Here is a 22,414-nt window from a genome sequence, read left to right on the forward strand (position 1 = left end):
GATCCCAGTTCATCCCAGTCCAGCGCGTCCAAGTCCGCCGGTCCCATCCCCTCCTGTAATGGCATCTTATGTGTTTGGGCCGCACCCACGTCTATAGCTCCTCCTGAGGCGGTGCCTAAGGCTACAGCTCTTCTTGAGGTGGCGATGAATGCAAACTGTGGTTTGGTTCCGCAACCAAATGAAACATCCGAAGACTACAATGACAGTTCCCTTTGTTCTGTTCTTCTCAGTCACTTTAAGTAATGCAGTTGTCCCACAATTGATTTTGTACTTAACACAATCTTAAAGTGTTCAAACTAAAGGATGTGCAAATAAACTACCGACATTGAGATCATGTTTATACTCTCCAGCACTTCAGTATCACCCATGGCTTGATTTACAGCTTTTTTACTGCCATCAAAGACTGACGATTATGGTCCCATATGCAGGGTTTGAGACATATTCTATGAGTTAAAAATCCTAAACTCTACTTTAACCTGCAACAGTGATCAGAAAAGATGATTTTGATTCTGTTTTCAGACTGACGCAGCTTTCACACAGCTGTTTTAGTCAATGGTGTTGGGATCAGATGATAAGAGCAAGATCATGCAGAGAGATTTTAATGTTCAAGTTTAACCTTTCATGACATTAATGCAGAACACACTGAGTATAGATCAATGAGATGGTACAGTCAGAAAATATATCGTAAATATGTAACAGCTGTGTGACTCCTGGCAGCAAGCACACACCCACATAGCTGATTAAAGCCATATGCATGGGCCATTAGAAGGATGTGCTCAGACGGAGTTTAAGAAAATAAGTAGAGAACGAAACACTGAATTATAATCAAGTTGTTAATTCTACAGAAAGTGGACAACTGCTTAAAAGAAGGTGTATATTTATTAAAACTCAGACTCTGCAATGCATTGAGCAATCACGGAGACTGTCAAACTTTTTTCTTTAGATGTTAGATGAGTCAAATCTGTGCAGAACCAATAACAGTCAGATGAATGATGTCAGGACTCATGTTGATGTATGCCAAAAGGGTACACCGCAAAAATGCCTTTCTTATTTATTTAGTATTTTTGTCTTGTTTCCAGTCTATATATATATATATATTAAATCCAGATGATTTAGTTAAGTTAAATGGCATAAGATATTTGTTCTTGGTTTCTGGGAAATAAGATCAAAATGAAGTGAGTTTTTGCTTAAACCCAGCAAAATAATAAAAAACTCACTTCATTTTGTTTGTATTTCCCAGAAAACAAGAACAAATGCCTTTTGCCTACCTTTTTTAAAATATTATTATTATTCGTTTTTTTTTTAGAAAATGGACTGGCAGTTTAGTAGCAGGTAGAATCTCTAATAAGATGATAATAGCATTTCCGTCTTTTTGTGCTAGTTGCCCCTAAATGTCACAAAATCACTTTGTTTTTTTTCAAACACGACTAATGTGCAGCATCCACCTAGATGATGGCAGCCATATTGCACCAGAATGCTCGCTACACACCAGCTGATTGGTGGAGAGGAGATGATGAAGCCAATCAGGAGAGGGGGATGATTAGGAGGCCATGATGGAAAGAGGCCAATGGGCAAATTTGGCCAGTATTATTATTAATTATTAATTATTTTACAAGTTGATTATACAGCCATGTGTGTTGGTATTGCCTGTACACAACCATCCTATAATGATAAAAATCCATCAAGTGTTTTTTTTAATCTCCTTATATGTTTTCACCTGTCTGAAATCAAGCCGTTCGATGTGTGACGTCACACGATCCGACACCCCTCCCACGACTGTTGATTGACAGCAGCGTTTCGTCTCAGACCCGCCCTGAGCGAGCGCAAGCGGTCCGCCATTGTGGATACGCTGGAGCAGAATGGCGTCTATGCGATTGTGGTGTTCTGTTCTTGGGTGTAATAATGAACACAGCAGCCATTTTGATGTTGATTTATCTGTTATATCCAATCGATACGGTTGAACTTGCACAGATGTGTCCTCGCGTCAAACTTTCTCCTGTTGTCTAAGCAACGCTTCACACTCAAAGCCCCCACAGAACAGAGGGGCGGGGTGAGCTAAGCTCATTAGCATAAAAGGCACATGCACAGAAACGGCTTTGCTGAAAACAGAGCTGTTTTTCACCAGGTTAAATGAGTGATTTCTTACAATACTAAATAGAATTTTTAATTAAAGTATATTACAAAGTTTTAATTTAGACACTAAATAATCATATAAACTTGTACAAAAACAGAGCATAACAAAAACAGACCCCTTTAAACAGCGCATAACAAAATACTTTCACAAAACACTTTTTTTAGTAAAACACCACATCTTTACACTGTCATAATGTAGCATGTTTATTTTTCGCATGAATCAAATGTTCACCTGTTTTTCCTCCTTCTCCACGCTCTCCCTTCTCTCCTTTCTGTCCTCTTTCTCCTCTCACACCTGCGGGTCAAGCAGAAAGTTAGATGTTTAATTACCAGTACAATTCTTTACAATTCATTATTTTGTGATCAGGGGAATAATGCAAATCAGGGCCATTCTGATCGACCATCGGGAGTGGAAGCGGCCAGATGGAGCAGAGAGGCAAAACTACGGATCTATTCAGGACTTAGTGCAGGCCGGTTTCATCTGTAACTTTAAAATATTGTACTTTTGTACAATAAAATTAAACTGCTAGCAACTGTTAGCAGTACTACCCAATTACTTTCCTCAATCAAAATACTGCTAAAGGACATCAGTGTTAATGTCTCAATGTTAACTGCATTGAATCAACATCACATTTGCACATGTATAAGTATAAGACAATAAATATCTCAAGATCTCAGCAGAAGCTCTTAGTGAGAATTCAATGTTTTATTGAAAATGTTTGGTCACCATTATGGTGATCAGTGTTTGCTTTAATTTAGCAGTTTGACTCTTTATATGAGTTTGTGGTCTTTGCAACAGTGTTTACCAAAATGCTTAATTTATTGCAAAGAAACCCAGATACAAAGATCAGTTGAAATAGTTTTCAGCATCTTAAAGTTGAATAATTAATATTATCACTGACCATTAATAAGTTTGTCATTAATAAATTATATTCACAAACAAAACTTTCCTAAAACAGATCAAACATTTTGGATTTAGACTTTAAAATACATTGTACAAGAAATTTGCATCATGCCGCAATGCATGCTGGGAGCCATGAATGTTATACTATGGTAGCTCCCAGAATGCATTGCGGCATGATGCATGTCACCATTGTTGAGATTCATATACTGATTTTTGATGTTTGTGTGTGTGTCTGAATTGAGATATTTGAATATTATGTGGAAGAAAGTAAAAATCCGGCATGTCTCATCTAAGGTGAGAAAATATTGTTGGGGAATATAATCTATTAAAGTCCTCATAAAGTAAATAGGGTCATTTTTGATTTCATAAGCACATATTACAGGTTACAATTTATCTGTGCAAGTTAATACACAGAATCATTTTTTTTTTTTAATCCAAACACTGACCCCCATTATGGTGATCAAATATTTTCAATAAAACATCTTAACCCTGTGTTAATTCTTAATAAGAGCTTCTGCTGAGATCTTGAGAGATTTAGTGTCTTCTTTTATTTTCAGTTTATTTCAGGCTATGTGGCTTTAAGTCAGTTGTATCGTTTAAGTCAGAGATTGCAATCAACATCACATTGAAACATTGATTTCTATGCCATTCCCATCGATTTTTGGATGAAAAAAAAAAATCGACATAATTTGCGGGTCAAATATGCAATAACTGATTCAATGCAGTTACACTGTAAAAAATGCTTTTCTTACTCAGTATTTTTGTCTTGTTTCTAGTCCAAACATCTAAAAATTCTCAAAACAAGAAGAATTTACTAGAGAAGCAAACGTTTTTGTCTTCTTTTGGGGGAAAGTACTAAAAACTAAAAATTAAGGGATCTTTTGCTTGAAATTATCAAAATAATCTGCCAAGGGGGTAAGCAAAATAATCTTGTTTTCTGTTTGAATTAAGATTATTGTTGAGTAGTTTTCCCCCTAAAACAAGACACTTAGGTTTAATAGGTTTAGACAGAGCTAGGGCAGTCAACAACACAACCCTTATGAAATTAACCATGGTTTTACCACAGATTAACAATGTTTTCTATAGTAACCTCCGGGAATGAGGCTTTGTGAATCAAATTCCACTCATGAATTCTTATTATTGGACTCAAAGTATCAGAGGTGTCTCCCAAGTACGACCTCTAGTGTCAGTACATCGACCCAATGTCAAGGTGACAAATGCTTGGAATTGTGTGTCCCCTATCTGTCACTTTCAGTGAATTCTGGTATTAATGGCGAAATAAAAAATAAACTGCATGTAATAACTGTGGTTTCTACTTAGAGGGTTTGATAGGATTTATGGAGGGAGGTTGCAGTGATGCATGTATTTGAACTGATATTAAGATTTGGTCCACTTTCATTCACCCATTTTTTTGTTGCCCGGGTCATGCTACAGTAAATGAAAGTATTTTTATTATAATTTGTGTCCAAAAGTAGCGTGAATATTAGGCAGTGCAATTCAAATGTGGTTGTCAATCCTGACACTTTGAAGTGCGTAAGTAGCCTCTTAAAGGGATAGTTCACCCAAAAATGAAAATTAGCCCATGATTTACTCGCCCTCAGGTCATCTCAGGTGTATATGACATTCTTCTTCCAGACGAATAAAAGTGGAGTCATATTAAAAAAGTCCTGGCTAATCCAAGCTTTATAATGGCTGTTGCTCTGTTTTTGAAGTCCATAAAATTGCATCTGTTCGTCATATAACTGCTCCACACGGCTCCGGGAGGTTAATAAAGGAAGTGAATTGATGCATTTAGGTAAGAAAAATATGCATATTTAAAAGTTTATAAAGTAAAGTTTTGGCCAATCGCCTTCCATATTCAGTTTATGAGAAAAGTGTTGAAAGTGCCTCTGCAGTTCAAAGGCTTGCGTCACCAGCTGCGCTCGTCAGACGTCGCGTACGCATCTTCAACTCCGAGAACCACTTTCAACACTTTTCCACGATCGGCCGGAACGTTAATTAAAAAAGTTTTAAATATGGATATTTTTCTTACACAAACGCTTTCATTCACTTCTAAATGCCTTTATTAACCGCCCAGAGCCGTGTGGAGCAGTTATATGACGGACAGATGCATTTAATGGACTTCAAAAACAGAGCAACAATCCCTCCCCATTATAAAGCTTGGATTAGCCAGGATTTTTTTAATATAACTCAAATTTTATTCGTCTGAAAGAAGATTGTCACCTTGGATGACTTGAGGGCGAGTAAATCCTGGGCTAATTTTCCCTTTAAAGGAGCGGTTCCGTGTTTTTTTTCTAGGCTTGGTTGTGTTTATGGGGCGCAGTACTTAATACTTTTTTAAGTATTTTTCTTCTATTCTCCTTTATTCCACACCGCTGTCTCCACTGTCCTCTGAACGGCTCGTTTGCTTCCTGCTTCTTTGAAGCCCCTCCCTCTGAAAAACGCAATGGTCTTAGATTGGTCAGATGGCCAAATGTTGTTTCCTTTATTTCTATTGGCTGAAGCGCAAGCACAGGTTAAGGCCACGCCCCTTCCCTTCCCATTACGGGCAGAAGTCACATCTGCGGAGACTAGCGAGGGTTTATGATGTCACCAGCCCAGGAAGAAGCTCGTTGTAGTCCAAACCGGCCATTTTTGTAGGCAATAAACTGCCGTAACTTTAAAAGACAATATCTCCGTTTGCATTGAACTTTCAGCGCTGTAACTTTACAGATACTGTTTATGCTCAAGCAGCGACATTACACACTAACTAAAGTTAAACAAGTAAAATCGCATGCAACTGCCCCTTTAATAGCAGGAAAACTAGTAATTTTAAAATTATATGCATAATATATGTCAGTCACACACAGCCACAGATCTCACTCTTCTGGGCTGTACTAGTCATGCAGCATACTTGGCCAAATCACACTGATCTCTCCCAGCTGTTTGTCACATGCTGTGAAAACATGACGCATCTATTGCAATGGACCACAACCAGTGCGATCACACATGTTGTGAGGCCCAAGATCGCATTCGCTGCAAGTGACGATGATTCGATTACAAAAACAAGTTTCTATGGCCCAATAAACACCGGAATGAGGCAATGAAAATAGGAGGAATAAGTGGATTGTTTTGGTGGAAGTTGAGGAAAGATGAAGAGCGAGTGGGGGATGGTGTGGTGTTCTGGAGAACATTAGGGGAAATCATTATATGTTTTGGAAGGTGTTTAAGGAGCAGCGCATGTTCAGAGAATGAGATCAGTGGGTTGAAGTTTGAGCTCGGACTCAAATTGAACTACAGAGTGAAAATAGGAACAAAGTAGTAAGTAAAGCCTGAAGTCAGCTAGCTCGGTTCCCAGCCCAGAACCTCACACCCTGTCCAAACCATGCTTCCAGGGATTTGTCATGACACATTCATAATTAATGACAACATATTTAATGCTTTATGTACACTGTAAAAAAATATTGAGAAAAAAAGTTACCTGGTTGCCTTATCATTTTGCGTTCATTGAAATTAAATTTTTGAGTTAATACAATGAAAATTTTTTGAGACTTGACAATCTTTATTAAAATATTATTACAAGATTTTGTAAGCATATTGGGTATTTGTGTGTGTTTTATTTGTGATGACGCAGTGAAACATGCCAAATAGTGCTATTTTCATGATTTATCAAATTTTTTATGTGGTTCAGACACAATCATATTTTGAGTTTCTATTTATTAAACAAATGTCCTTCATTGTATGAACTCAAATATTTAATTTCAATAAACTCAAAATTTTAAGGCAACCAGGTTACTTACTTTTTTAAGTTAAACCAACAATAATTTTTTACAGTGTAGAGTAAAGGATGTCTATATGATTCTCATTCATCTCAGTCGGAGTTTACAATTTAAAATCTACCATGTTTGCTCATTGTTTTTAGTCAAACACCTGAACCTGAAGGTCATGAAAAAGAAGCGTAGGGCCAGATTTACTAACAGCTCCAGCTCAAACCCTCTTTGGGCGTTAAAAACTACGGTCAGGATTTACTGAAGACCCGCAGTGAAACATTAGCGTTGAAAGGAGTGGACAGGGTTATTTCTGCGGCTGATCTTATTGCATCTGCATCTGTAGGAGTTTCTCTTTCAGTATTTATGGGAGGAGAGTATTTAAATCAATCATGAGGTCGTCAGTTTACTGGTGTTTGCACCATTATTTACCGCACATAAAAAGCAAGTCTTAAACCAGATGCTAATTTGCAATGCTCTTGGTAGATCGTGTTGGTCATTATGGAAATGATTCGGTTTTGCGTTTGTGTTAATCTGCACATCATCTGTAGATCACACACTGAAATTTCCACTCACATTGACGCTGATATGGGATTGCGCTCTCACGCTAATTCGCCCTGTTTAGTAAATCTGGCCCTTATTTTCGTATTACCCATTTCTGGTATAATTGTGGATATGTCACATTAGAAAAGTAAAATGGCATGAAACACATTTAATGTTGAGTAGGGTAGCAATATCTCTTATTTACAGTGTGTGTGTGTGTGTGTGTGTGTGTGTGTGTGTGTGTGTGTGTGTGTGTGTGTGTGTGTGTGTGTGTGTGTGTGTGTGTGTACAGGTTTGACTATACTTGTGAGGTCCAAAATGTCCTCATTAATATAGTAAAACACCCATAAGTGAGCCGAATCTCACTGGTTAAAAAGTTCTATTTAAATCTAGTGTTTTGCAGAGGTTTCTGTTAGGGGTTGGGCTCAGGTTAGACAGAACATTTGATGAACTTGATATAAAAACTAATAGAAATAAAATAAAAAAAAATTAAAGCAGCAGTCTGGGAGAAAAAAAATACAGGAAACTTCTAAAAAAAAAAATAGAAGTTTATGAGCTAATCTCACTAAAATAGATAAATGTTCTATTCCACTTCCTATTTTCACTTCCTGTGTTCTCAGAAACCAAATGGCTTAAAAAAAAAACTGTCTGAACAGTGTTCGAAAATTCAAAAAAATGCAGTGTGTGATGAGTAGGAGTGTGTGTTTGATGGATAGAATTGTGTGAGTGTGAGCGTGTGCGTGCAAGTGTGTGTGTGTGTCTAACCTTTGGGTCCCTCAGGGCCAATATCTCCTTTCTCTCCATTGTGTCCATCCTGTCCCCCTCGTCCTGCTAGTCCACGAGGACCCTGAATGCCCTTTTCTCCTGCCAAGCCTGACGACAACAAAAAACATTTCTTTAGGATTTAGAGTCTTGCTCATAAGCATCTTAATGCGCCGTTTTCCCTTCTGGAGCGTCAGTGAATGTGTGACCCTTTTTTAATAGTTGTGTTTGAGTCCCTCAATCATCCTCAGATCTCACACTCACTGCTGGAAAGAGCTCAAGTATGCAGAAGATGCTGGAAAACTGAAGACTTTGAGGATTTTAGTCAGTTTAACTGATCAGAACAAAGAGACTCAAGAACAACCATCACCACACACACACGCACACACACACACATACACACACATACACGGATCATCAGCGAACGACACACAGGATTAAGAGTCAATAGTTTATACACTTTTGAACAGGGTCATTTTTATAAATTCAGCTTTTTTTTGTTTTATCTGATTGGCCTAAGTAGACGGTGGGTGGGGTCTACCTATTTGTGGATTTTCTTTAAGTCTAGAAATGTTTCAAAATCCACACACTGTGCTGTGATTTACAAATGTGCAAGAAGAGATCCACAAATGAACAGGAAGAGATCCACAAATGAACAGGAAGAGATCCACAAATGCAGAGGAAGAGATCCACAAATGAACAGGAAGAGATCCACAAATGCAGAGGAAGAGATCCACAAATGAACAGGAAGAGATCCACAAATGCAGAGGAAGAGATCCACAAATGAACAGGAAGAGATCCACAAATGCAGAGGAAGAGATCCACAAATGAACAGGAAGAGATCCACAAATGCAGAGGAAGAGATCCACAAATGAACAGGAAGAGATCCACAAATGAACAGGAAGAGATCCACAAATGAACAGGAAGAGATCCACAAATGAACAGGAAGAGATCCACAAATGAACAGGAAGAGATCCACAAATGAACAGGAAGAGATCCACAAATGAACAGGAAGAGATCCACAAATGCAGAGGAAGAGATCCACAAATGAACAGGAAGAGATCCACAAATGCAGAGGAAGAGATCCACAAATGAACAGGAAGAGATCCACAAATGCAGAGGAAGAGATCCACAAATGAACAGGAAGAGATCCACAAATGCAGAGGAAGAGATCCACAAATGAACAGGAAGAGATCCACAAATGAACAGGAAGAGATCCACAAATGAACAGGAAGAGATCCACAAATGAACAGGAAGAGATCCACAAATGAACAGGAAGAGATCCACAAATGCAGAGGAAGAGATCCACAAATGAACAGGAAGAGATCCACAAATGCAGAGGAAGAGATCCACAAATGCAGAGGAAGAGATCCACAAATGAACAGGAAGAGATCCACAAATGAACAGGAAGAGATCCACAAATGCAGAGGAAGAGATCCACAAATGAACAGGAAGAGATCCACAAATGAACAGGAAGAGATCCACAAATGAACAGGAAGAGATCCACAAATGCAGAGGAAGAGATCCACAAATGAACAGGAAGAGATCCACAAATGCAGAGGAAGAGATCCACAAATGCAGAGGAAGAGATCCACAAATGCAGAGGAAGAGATCCACAAATGAACAGGAAGAGATCCACAAATGAACAGGAAGAGATCCACAAATGCAGAGGAAGAGATCCACAAATGAACAGGAAGAGATCCACAAATGAACAGGAAGAGATCCACAAATGAACAGGAAGAGATCCACAAATGCAGAGGAAGAGATCCACAAATGCAGAGGAAGAGATCCACAAATGCAGAGGAAGAGATCCACAAATGCAGAGGAAGAGATCCACAAATGAACAGGAAGAGATCCACAAATGAACAGGAAGAGATCCACAAATGCAGAGGAAGAGATCCACAAATGCAGAGGAAGAGATCCACAAATGAACAGGAAGAGATCCACAAATGAACAGGAAGAGATCCACAAATGCAGAGGAAGAGATCCACAAATGAACAGGAAGAGATCCACAAATGAACAGGAAGAGATCCACAAATGAACAGGAAGAGATCCACAAATGCAGAGGAAGAGATCCACAAATGCAGAGGAAGAGATCCACAAATGAACAGGAAGAGATCCACAAATGAACAGGAAGAGATCCACAAATGCAGAGGAAGAGATCCACAAATGCAGAGGAAGAGATCCACAAATGAACAGGAAGAGATCCACAAATGAACAGGAAGAGATCCACAAATGCAGAGGAAGAGATCCACAAATGAACAGGAAGAGATCCACAAATGAACAGGAAGAGATCCACAAATGAACAGGAAGAGATCCACAAATGCAGAGGAAGAGATCCACAAATGCAGAGGAAGAGATCCACAAATGCAGAGGAAGAGATCCACAAATGCAGAGGAAGAGATCCACAAATGAACAGGAAGAGATCCACAAATGAACAGGAAGAGATCCACAAATGCAGAGGAAGAGATCCACAAATGCAGAGGAAGAGATCCACAAATGAACAGGAAGAGATCCACAAATGAACAGGAAGAGATCCACAAATGCAGAGGAAGAGATCCACAAATGAACAGGAAGAGATCCACAAATGAACAGGAAGAGATCCACAAATGAACAGGAAGAGATCCACAAATGCAGAGGAAGAGATCCACAAATGCAGAGGAAGAGATCCACAAATGAACAGGAAGAGATCCACAAATGAACAGGAAGAGATCCACAAATGCAGAGGAAGAGATCCACAAATGCAGAGGAAGAGATCCACAAATGAACAGGAAGAGATCCACAAATGAACAGGAAGAGATCCACAAATGAACAGGAAGAGATCCACAAATGAACAGGAAGAGATCCACAAATGAACAGGAAGAGATCCACAAATGAACAGGAAGAGATCCACAAATGAACAGGAAGAGATCCACAAATGAACAGGAAGAGATCCACAAATGCAGAGGAAGAGATCCACAAATGAACAGGAAGAGATCCACAAATGAACAGGAAGAGATCCACAAATGCAGAGGAAGAGATCCACAAATGAACAGGAAGAGATCCACAAATGCACAGGAAGAGATCCACAAATGAACAGGAAGAGATCCACAAATGAACAGGAAGAGATCCACAAATGAACAGGAAGAGATCCACAAATGAACAGGAAGAGATCCACAAATGCAGAGGAAGAGATCCACAAATGAACAGGAAGACATCCACAAATGCAGAGGAAGAGATCCACAAATGAACAGGAAGAGATCCACAAATGCAGAGGAAGAAATCCACAAATGAACAGGAAGAGATCCACAAATGCAGAGGAAGAGATCCACAAATGCAGAGGAAGAGATCCACAAATGAACAGGAAGACATCCACAAATGCAGAGGAAGAGATCCACAAATGAACAGGAAGAGATCCACAAATGCAGTGGAAGAAATCCACAAATGCACAGGAAGAGATCCACAAATGAACAGGAAGAGATCCACAAATGAACAGGAAGAGATCCACAAATGCAGAGGAAGAGATCCACAAATGAACAGGAAGAGATCCACAAATGAACAGGAAGAGATCCACAAATGCAGAGGAAGAGATCCACAAATGAACACAAGGCAGAGTTGTGTTTGTGACATAAAAATATATGTATGTTTTTTTTTTTTTTTTTTTGTTATTCACAAATGTCATTGTATTTATTTGTGAATCTAATTAATTTTGGTGAAACTCCTGCATACATTTGTGGATCTCATTCTATTTATTTGTGAATTTATTTACATTTTGTGAATCTCTTTACATTTATTTGTGGATAACAATCTATTTGTTTGGAATAATGCAACAAAAATACCCCCATACTTTGAGCGAGACTTGAGGTGTATACTCAAGACAAATGAGCTGTTATTGGGCTGTGTTCATACATGTGGAAGATTTAGAGGTTATGTGAACGCTGGACTGTTAGACTGTAAGTGAGCATATGGTGTGAATGTATCGCTCGATGAATAGATATAGTACAGCTGGTCAGTCAGTTGCTGGTGATAATGCGTTTTGGCTGTGATTGTGGTACTACACCTCTTATTCCCGTCAAACCAGGAAGTCCAGCTGGTCCCAAAGGCCCAACATCACCTTTCTCACCCTTTGGTCCTGGTGGTCCTAAAAACAGATCAACAACATTTAACAATTAAAACAGAAGTGTAAACTAATGCTTCGTTATTGGCTCCAAAAGTCAACTTTTTTTAATACGGTCCTATAATTATAAGTAATCTCTTCATAGGTTCAATCCCCCAAAAGTGTAATTACTGTGACTCTGTGATGCCTTCAAATCACTGTTTGTTTTAGCATCACAAGGAATGACACAGGAATACTGATTCAACCAATCGTGTGAGTTTGGGGCAGGACTATTTGTTTGTCCACCCAATGGCAAACGGTGGAAGTGTCATGGCCAAATCCTCAACGTTAAATCAACAGTGTTCAGTGTTTATATGTTCAGGGAATAACACTGAAGTAGTACTGCACTTAATTAAAGTGGAATCCGTCTACAAGTGATGACTAACCGCTCTGTTAAAAAGCAGAGTCACTGAAGAGACAGAAAAAAACTGAAAGAGAGCCAGCATTGGAGTTGCAAACAAATGGAAAATAAAAGAGCTGGATGCATTACATACTTTAATTAAAAATATACTCCCAAAATACACTTCAGGCTAACTAGGAGAGCTGAGTAACACCGAACACAATGACGAGAACAGACAAAAAGCAAATAAAACACAGGCTATATACACCAATCAGGCATAACATTATGACCACTGAAGTGAATAACACTGATGATGGCTCCTGTAAGTGGGTGCACTGCAAAAAATGCTTTTCTTACTTAGTATTTTTGTCTGGTTTCTAGTCCATCTAACAAATCTTAACACACAAAGTATTTACTAGACAAGCAAAAGTAATTGTCTTGTTTTGGGAAAAAATAATCTTAAAAAAATCAACCAATGGGGTAAACAAAATAATCTTAATTCAAATAGAAAACAAGATTATTTTTCTTACCCCAATGGCAGATTATTTTGCTTGTTCTGAGCAAAAACTCTCTCTGCATTTTGAGTATTTTTTTTCCAAAGCAAGACAATAATTTGTACTTGTCTAGTAAATGTTTCTTAATGTAAGAATTTTTAGATATTTTGACTAGAAACAAGACAAAAATACTAAGTAAGAAAAGCATTTTTTGCAGTGTGGGATAACACTGATGATCTCTTCATCACGGCTCCTGTTAGTGGGTGGGATATATTAGGCAGCAAGTGAACATTTTGTCCTCAGAGTTGATGTGTGTGAAGCAGGAGAAATGGGCGAGCGTAAGGATTTGAGCGAGTTTGGCCAGATTGTGACGGCTAGATGACTGGGTCAGAGCATCTCCAAAACTGCAGCTCTTGTGGGCTGTTCCCGGTCTGCAGTGGTCAGTATCTATCAAAAGTGCTCCAAGGAAGGCAATCAAACACTAAACAGTTTCAACAACAAATGCATTTTTCTTCTCAGTAATTGAGACAACAATAAAAAGGGCTAAGCTCCTACCTTGTAGAACAGTTAAGTTTTTGAGTGCCATGGAGTGCTCCCATTCCTTTAGCCTCAGATCTGCTGTGATGACGTTCAGGATTTCAATCTCATTCCTGATCTGTTCCTCGAGGTGTATTTGTGTGATCCTCATGCTTTTGGCATCATAGGACACATTTCCAATCCTCTCCTGTAGTTCATAGATTTTCACCTGGTGCAGACTCACATCTCCACTAAGTGAGTGGTTTAATGTCTGTACTGTCCATCCCACCTCCTCCAGACGGTCCTGTAAAGTCTCGACGTTTACCACCACTGTCTTTAAAATGGCATCCTGTGTTCGGATGGAGCCGGCAGCGAAGGCTAACTCCTCTCCCAGACTGCTGCTGTTCTTTTGGCTGGAATGGCTGATCATGGCTAGATGCTCCCAGAGTTGAGCCACAGAGTCTGTTGTGTGCTCGGAGAAAGCCTGCAGATCCTTGATGTCCCGCTCCAAGCCCTGCGCTAGTCGTCCTGCTCGTATTAGTAACAGAAGTGCATGTATTAGTCACACTTGCTCATGTAAACTTATTTTATTTTGACGTTAGATCCAAATTAGTGTTCATGTAGCTCAAACAATAGACCATGTGTATAGTAATATGAAGGGCACGGGGAATTCATTAAATAAAACAAAATGCATGTCCACTTTATACTGGCTGTAATTACTATGTACTTATCTTAAAGGGGTCGTTCTGTGTTTTTGTTGTTTTTTTGCTTTGGAGAAGAAACATAAATGTATAACTGTAAATACATATTATTTTGAGGTATTATCAACAGCAACGTTTTTTAATAAATAATTTATCGCCAATATATATATATATATATTTTTTTTTTTTTTTTTTTTTAAGCACTACCAAAGCATACAATTATCACTCAGGGATGACAAAGTAAATCATTAGTTCAATCAGGAAAGTTAGACAATGTGTATTTTATAATTTGGCAACTGTAGTGTGCAAGTTTCTGTTTTGGTTTAGTTCCTGTATCTGTTTCCTTTCTCATTTTTTTGCCACCCTTATTTAATGTCCTTGATTACTGATTATGTTACGCACCTGTTTCTGTTGATTTGCCTGAATTGTGTTTTTAAGGCACCAGTCCTCTCAGTTCTTTGTTCATTGTTAATTGTCTACGATTGCCTTGGTTGTGCTGCTAAACCTTTTCCAAGTGAGCTCCTGCATGTTTCTTTGTTTGCTACTCAATTGTCACAGAATGAACTGATTATTAAAATAAAGTTTATAAATAAAAAAAGATGTGTTCTGAGCACAAAGAATTCAGTCAATGGCGACATTCCCTAATAAGTTCATTCGACAAAAATAAATATTTTAAAGCAGAAATCTCATACTGGCTCTTAAATATGTTTTATCACATTGTTTGATTACTAATTTATATTTATCTTTCTTTGTAATCACAGCAGGATTGTGCACTAGCTGATTACCAAGTGGGTAAAAATAACTTTCTAGACTCTTCTGCTTTGCATTTGGGCGGTTACCTAGCAGTTGCAGCTGTTCACTATGGTTCTGGAAGAGGCTTTCTAGCTTCCAGATGTTCTCCAGAAGGTCGCTTTGGGAGGGGATTTGGCTAAGAGATTTCTGCAAGGTCTCCGAGCGCTCTCCCAGACGAGTCACGTTCTCCAACAGTGCTTCCTCCCTCTGGGAAGATGCATGGGATTTTGATACTGGAAAAGGAAGGAATAAACATTGAGAAAAATAGTTATTTTATATTGACCCAAATCCCACACTGCACACAAACTCTAAATATCTGGGCACCTGGATGTTCTGCATTCGGTAGCTACACTGTAAAAAATTGTGTCGTAAAATAACGGTAATCTACTGGCAGCTGTGGTTCCAGCAATGTACTGTTAATTTACAGCCCTCTACTGTTTATATACAGCTCTCATTTTTTACAGTATTTTACCGTAATAATACCATGAAAGGTAATTTTTAATTTGGAAAACTGATCGCTTCAAACAGTTCTCATTTTAAAACTAGTATTTATAGGTGTTTGTATCGTAAAACTTCATTTGAGTCATTACACACTTGTAAGGTGTAGTAGTAAAATGATTTAGAAACATGACTTTAACTTCAATCTTTGCGGTTCGTTGTGAGCAATAGCACACACGTATGTGATAAATTACTCAACAAACGGCTCATAACTGCATCAGCAAACACAGTCACTGCCGTTAAATAAAGCATCAGGCAGCATATCATCAATGTTTCTCTGCTCATCCTGGACTGAAGCACAGGCTCTACTCTTCACAGCAATGGTAACCCACAAAACTAATGAATTCAACTGAAAGATCTCTTCTATATCATCTTGTGCAACAACACATAAACACAGGTCATTTTAATATTTACTCTCCTTATCAGTTACTGACTTTGCACAACTTTTTTCTATTAACTTTCACTAATATTTCAGTGAAAATATCTTGATTCATCTGGTAAATCTGACTGTTACGTTTTACAGTATATTACTGTTTTTCCTTGATTTAACGGTAATCTACTGGCAGCTCTGGTTCCAGTAAAGTGCCGTTTTTTTACAGTACTTTTCCGTAAATTAATTTACAGTTTCTTACTGTTAATTTACGGTTCCCACTGTGGGTTTTTTCATCTAACCCCTTTAACCCTTTTAACCCCATAGCAAAATCTTCAGTTTTAAATTAACACTGAAGAGTGTACACACTACAGAGTGTTAGAGTATTTGAAGCATTGAGGAAGTTCATGAGATAATTAAGAGATTAATTAAGTGATAACTGAGAACACCTGTTAACAAGAATCACTGAAGGACAGAGAAACACAAGAACTACAACTGACTTCAGCCACAGCTTTAGATGAAATCAACTGAAGATAAAAGAAGACATTAAATCTCTGAAGATCTCAGCAGAGGATTGAACAACTCCACAAACAGCATTACCAGCTTCACACATTACTAACCAGACTGACTTTATTTCTGTCAGACGACTACAGAAGCTCTTATTGGGAATCAACAGATCTTTAGGTGTTGATGTTTAACTGAAAATATTTGGTCACCCTTATCGTGATCAGTGTTTGCTTCAGTTGGGCTCTTGGCCCTTGACTTTGTAATGATAATCTTACTTTGTCTGCTATAACCGTGTGTTTCTTAAACACATTTATTGTAGCGAAAAAAGCCAAAATAAAAAAAAGGTCAGAAATGATTGACTATGTTTTGCTATAATTGTAATAGGATGTTTAGTTTGTTAATCTTGTCCAGTGTTTTTCCCTAAACAAACCCATTCTTTTAAAAACACATATCAACTCTTATTTTACGTTATTAAACTGGGACCCTTCTGTAATTATCAACCACTGATTAGGAATTAGTTATGAATGATTTATAAAGTCATGATTTTAACAAATTGTTTGCTCTCTGCTGTCATTTAGACTCGCATAGACTTGAAGAATCAGCGTATGAATCTCAACAATGGTGACAATCAATAAAAAATGAACAGATCAACTCTGAACATCACAAAACACTACTTAAAGTCAACACAACAACAGCAGCAAAAATAAAGGCAAATAGTAAGAATTAAAGAAAGTTACCAGGCTATTCAGCAGCATAATTTATTTGTGCCGCAATGCATGCTGGGAGTTTTGAGTGTCACCACGGCTGAGATTCATAATCCGATTCTTGATGTCTGTGTGAGTCAGATTGATTCAGATGTTTTGACCACAAGCTGTTTCCATGCTCTTCAAATTATCTGGTTGTTGCAATACTGATGTTATAAAATTATAGGGTCCAAGTTTTACAAAAAATTAAGCATCAGCTATATGTTTATAGATAAGACTAGTAAATTATTAGTGAATTAAACCATTATTAAATAATCAACATAACCAACTCATGTTTTTGTCTCAGCTTTGCTTGCTATAACAAATGTATTGAAAACACACCGTTACAGCAGCGAGAGAAAAACTGATGTTATTGTGTCGATGTTCAAGAGCCCAACTAAAGCAAACACTGATCACCATAATGGTAACGTCAGAAGAACCAATCAAACATCATCTGATAATTCTCAATAAGAGCTTCTGTAGTCGTCTGACAGAAATAAAGTCAGTCTGGTTAGTAATGTGTGAAGCTGGTAATGCTGTTTGTGGAGTTGTTTAATCCTCTGATGAGATCTTCAGAGATTTAATGTCTTCTTTTATCTTCAGTTGATGAAATCATGTTTCTCTTTCCTTCAGTGATAACAGCAGGTGTTCATCAGTGTCTGAATTCACTCTCTTCTTTCCTCTCTCTCTGTCGAGTGGTCTATATCAGTGAACTAGTGTAGGGAATAGTGAATAAGGGGATAGGGAGTGATTTTGAACACAGCCTCTGAGTGTCGACTTTAAGCGTGTTAATTCACAGTATATTACTGTTGGCTATTTTCTCGAAAATGACAAATATTACCCAGAATGCATTGTTTTCTACAGTATATTACTGTTTTAATGGAAAACAGCATTTTACTGTCAAAATGTGGCCGTTTTTTTACAGCATTTTTTTACAGTGTAGGTTAAACCAAACTAATATATATATATATATATATATATATATATATATATATATATATATATATATATATATATATATATATATATATATATATATATATATATATATATATATATATAATGGTTTAACTTAAAAAAGTAAGTAAATTGGTTGCCTTAAAATTTTGAGTTTATTGAAATTAAACATTTGAATTGATAGAGTGAAGGAAATTGGTTTAATAAATAGAAACTTAAAATATTATTGTATTTGAACCACAAGTGATAAATCAGGAAAATAGCGCAATTTGGCATGTTTCACTGCGTCATCACAAATAAAACACACAAAATTACCCAATATGCTTACAAAATCTTTTAATAATATTTGAAAAAGGTTGTCGATTCTCAAAAAAGTTCATCGTATGAATTCAAATTTTTAATTTTAAAAGGAACTATATGTAAGAAATGTATTTCAAATGATCATAAAATGGCCCTGATGTGCCACTACTAGACATTAAGATGTCATGTTAATTTAAAATACTTATGTCACTGACAACAGTAGTCCGGCCAGGATATTGTCATTTAAAAGTTGTTGATGTTGACATGTTGTGCTTTGGCTTGAAGAACCATCGACCAATCACAAAGTCAGTAGTGTTTCGGCATCTGGGTTGCCAGATCTGCTCTAGTTACCACAGCTGCAGATATAAATGTTCCTGCTGGATCCTGCAGACTATCTGACAACCTCGAGTCAGGGGGAGGGGGGAAGTAAATGCAGTACCAGTTTTGGTACTGCATACACATACACTTCCTTTAATGAGCTCAAAATTAAGGCAACCAGGTAACTTATTTTTGAATTTTTTTTTACAGTGACACTATTTTCAAGAACAGATAGCTCCGAGGATTCGACTCAAACTCTAGTGCAAGCTATAATGTGTTAGCCAATCACTAGTTGGGCTGTTTGGCACGAGAAGATTTGGCAGATGAATTGGCAGCCAAATCTTTAACATTTAAATAGTCTTCGGTGATTGCTGTAATTTTTTAATATACTGACACCATCCTTCTCCTTTACCTAAAGGCAGGCTCACACTACACAACTTTTGGCTGGATTTTGCTGTGATCCAAACCAAACATCAAAATCAACACAAAAACGTGTCACTGAGCGCAAAATTACCATCCCAGTTCCCTGACCTGAACCACAGTGTGTTCAGAAAACACTTTTACTGTGTTAGACAAAGTCAAGACATCTGTATCAATTAAGTCTGTACTTAATGGTGATATCATCATACACTCTCAGAAAAAAAGGGTACAAAAGCTGTCACTGGGGTGGAACTTTTTCAAAAGGTACACTTTTGTTCCCTTGAGGTAGTGTATAGTGGTCACTAATCACACTTGTCTCGCAAAAGTGTGTTTTAGCATTAATTCACTTACATACTGGAAAAGCAGAGCAGAAAATGAGTTCTGTGTGATCAGCTTGGTTGCAGTTTTGTCATAACCAAAATAATCTCTGCATTGAGCTTCTCTATTTCTGCAGTGTTTTGAATGAATAACGCAGCAGCGCCGCATCTAGCTAGACAAAAACATTAAAAAAGCTCACATCATCCCATGTGCCAGCCTGACACACCTAGAACTGGATTTGTTGAGCTTTATTTTAAATTCAACAAATATTCTAAATTCAAATTTTTATTTGACAGCCCAAATAGTTACTCCTCAACACTTAAAGCAGACAAACCTGATTAAAGAAACACAGTATATACACAATATATGAAATGGTGCACTGTAAAAAACACAACTTGAAAAAAGTTGAAATGACTGATTTTGTTGTGTTGGTTCAGCAAAAAATATCACACATTGTAAAAAACAAAAATTGAAAAAAGTTGAGAAGACTGATTTTGTTTTGTTGGTTCAGCAAAAATCCATTCTGTAAAAATCTCATACAAAAAAAAAAATCTTAGTACTAATTTCCCCTGACTTTTTTTTGTTGACTCAACTTTGGTAAATAACAGTTATACGAACTGAAAATAAGTTGTCTGTGACACACACAAAAATGTTTAGTTGAGTCAACGTGACATTATTTGTTTTCTGGAGAGATGCAACTAATCTGTAACAAATCTTTTGTAGTTGAGCCAGTTCAGCATTTTGTGTCTTTTGGAAACAGAAGCTCTCATTAAGAATGAACCGGTTCAGATGTAGACTTTTTTATTGGAAATGTTTGGTTTCCATTTTGGTGATGAGTGTTTCCTTTAGTTGGGCAGTCTGCATCTTAGCGAATTGTATGAGTTTGTAACAGTGTTAAACAAAACACATAATGTGTTGCAAATAATGCTGTAACCGATGATCAGGTGATCTAGAGAACAGCATTATAAAGGGGAGCAGTTAACTACTTTATTTATGATCAAAGTGATTTTTTCATAAATGGTGTATTATATTTACCAACAAAAGTTTTTTGCAGCAGATCAGTCATTCTGAATTTTGATTTTTAAACACATTGTGGGAATTTATTTAGACACAGACAGACATCTAGAATCAGCATATGAATCTCAACAATGGTGACATGTTTCATGCTGCAATGCATGATGGGAGCCCTCATTTTACTACTACGCTGGCTCCCAGCATGCATTGCGGCATGAAGCATGTCACCATTGTTGAGATTCACATGCTGATTCTAGATGTCTGTGTGTGGTAAAACACTCCCCCCTTTGCTTATGCTTTTTTTTTGCTAAACACCGTCACAAAGGCCACAAACTCACACAATGAGGCTGCCCAACCAAAGGAAACACTCATCACCAAAATGGTGATGAATAAATGATTTTAAATTTAAAAATCAAGATCTAAACCTCTTTCCAATGGACAACATTTATTGAATTGGCTCAACTACAAAAGATTTGTTACTGAATAGTTGCATATCTCCAGAAAACAAATAATGTCTAGTTGACACAACAACAAAAAAATATATGTCACAGACAACCTATTTTCAGTTCGTATAACTGATTTACAAAAGTTGAGTCAACAAAAAAAGCTAGTGGAAATTGGTATTAAGATTTTTTTTTTGTACAACCTAAATGTTTTTTACAGTGTGTACAGATCACAAGTAAACACAAATTATCAATGTAATTACAAATTATCAGATTTAATCCCCCATTAGCATCAACAATAGTGAAAATACTAATTTTAGACGTCATATTTGGATATTAGTTTTGACCATGAGAATACTGAGCACTGCAGTGTGACCCTTACTATTTTGAGGAGGAAATATCTGCCTCATTAAAGTAACACATGTAGTGTCCTTGCTTATGTTTACAGACATAGTTTAGTCTCTACACAAGATGCCTGGACTTCAGCTCTGTGCATGTTCAGTAATTTAAACTGCGTGTGAGTCATCTGTCCTCAAACACTTTCTCTGTTTTTCTCAACCCAGACTCTCTCCCTTCTCTTGTAGATGTTCCTCCCTCCCATTTTGCTCATATTAAATTTCAAGCAAACAGATGAATGATGTAATGGCTTGTGCAGTGAATGACTCATTCAGCTGATGTATGTGTGCCTGTGTCTGCCCTGCACTTCAAACATAATACTGAATAATCCTGCAGGCTAGTGTTCAAGAGTTTCTGCACGCCTTGCTTAATGATTCAGATTACATAAGTGGAAAACCAAAACATAATAAAAAATGTCTTTAAGAATTAAACTTCAAAATATATTTACACTATTTTTGAGAATGAATGGCTTGTCATCATGAGACTGGTCCATATTGGCATTTGCCTACAGCCAAGTGACGTGGTGTTAAAATGGTACCAAAGCAGGCCACTGACCTAATGTTGGCATTGCTTTGAATGAAAAACAAAAAACAAGAAGTCAGGAGTGTCTGGGGTTTTTGCTGTGCACGACATACTCCAGTGTTTATTTGAGTCCACGCTCAAGAGTGTTAACTCTGAAGTAGGAATAAAGTTAATGAGACAATTAAGTGATTAATCGAGTGATGATTGACCAATAGTGATGAACACCTGCTGTTAACAAGCAGAATCACGGAAGGAGTTACCATTTTTAGGTCACCATTTTCCCCCCAAATTTTTATAGTAAGATCATATTGGTAAAGGAACGATAAATAAGTAGATTTTTAGGTTGCATATTATAAAGACACTAAATGCCTCTCTATCACTGTCTTTCTCTCTCATGCCATCAACTGTTATTCTTCATTAGAAGATATTCATGAAAGTTACACATTAGGACTGCAAGCTAAAATTTCTGACCACCATTGGCAGCAAAAATTAGAACCCCTTTTTTGCACTTGGAAAAAGGCAGATGTCTGATCAGAGCATCT

The 22,414-nt window shown here is 37.4% G+C and overlaps 1 protein-coding gene across 2 annotated transcripts in view; it reads right to left on the reverse strand.

Annotated features, from left to right (window-relative positions):
* scara5 (scavenger receptor class A, member 5 (putative)) overlaps positions 1-22,414 on the reverse strand; it is a 38,927-nt gene that overhangs the window by 2,916 nt on the left and 13,597 nt on the right. For both annotated transcript variants that reach the window (XM_067416712.1, XM_067416713.1), the window contains 5 exons: positions 15,114-15,299; positions 13,613-14,101; positions 12,128-12,208; positions 8,092-8,199; positions 2,366-2,428 (listed from right to left, as the gene is read on the reverse strand). In XM_067416712.1, the coding sequence (XP_067272813.1) occupies positions 2,366-2,428; positions 8,092-8,199; positions 12,128-12,208; positions 13,613-14,101; positions 15,114-15,299 (927 nt within the window). The remainder of the gene's footprint in view (positions 1-2,365; positions 2,429-8,091; positions 8,200-12,127; positions 12,209-13,612; positions 14,102-15,113; positions 15,300-22,414) is intronic.

This window comes from Pseudorasbora parva, chromosome 15 (genome assembly GCF_024679245.1).
Source record: "Pseudorasbora parva isolate DD20220531a chromosome 15, ASM2467924v1, whole genome shotgun sequence".
Lineage (NCBI taxonomy): Eukaryota > Metazoa > Chordata > Actinopteri > Cypriniformes > Gobionidae > Pseudorasbora > Pseudorasbora parva.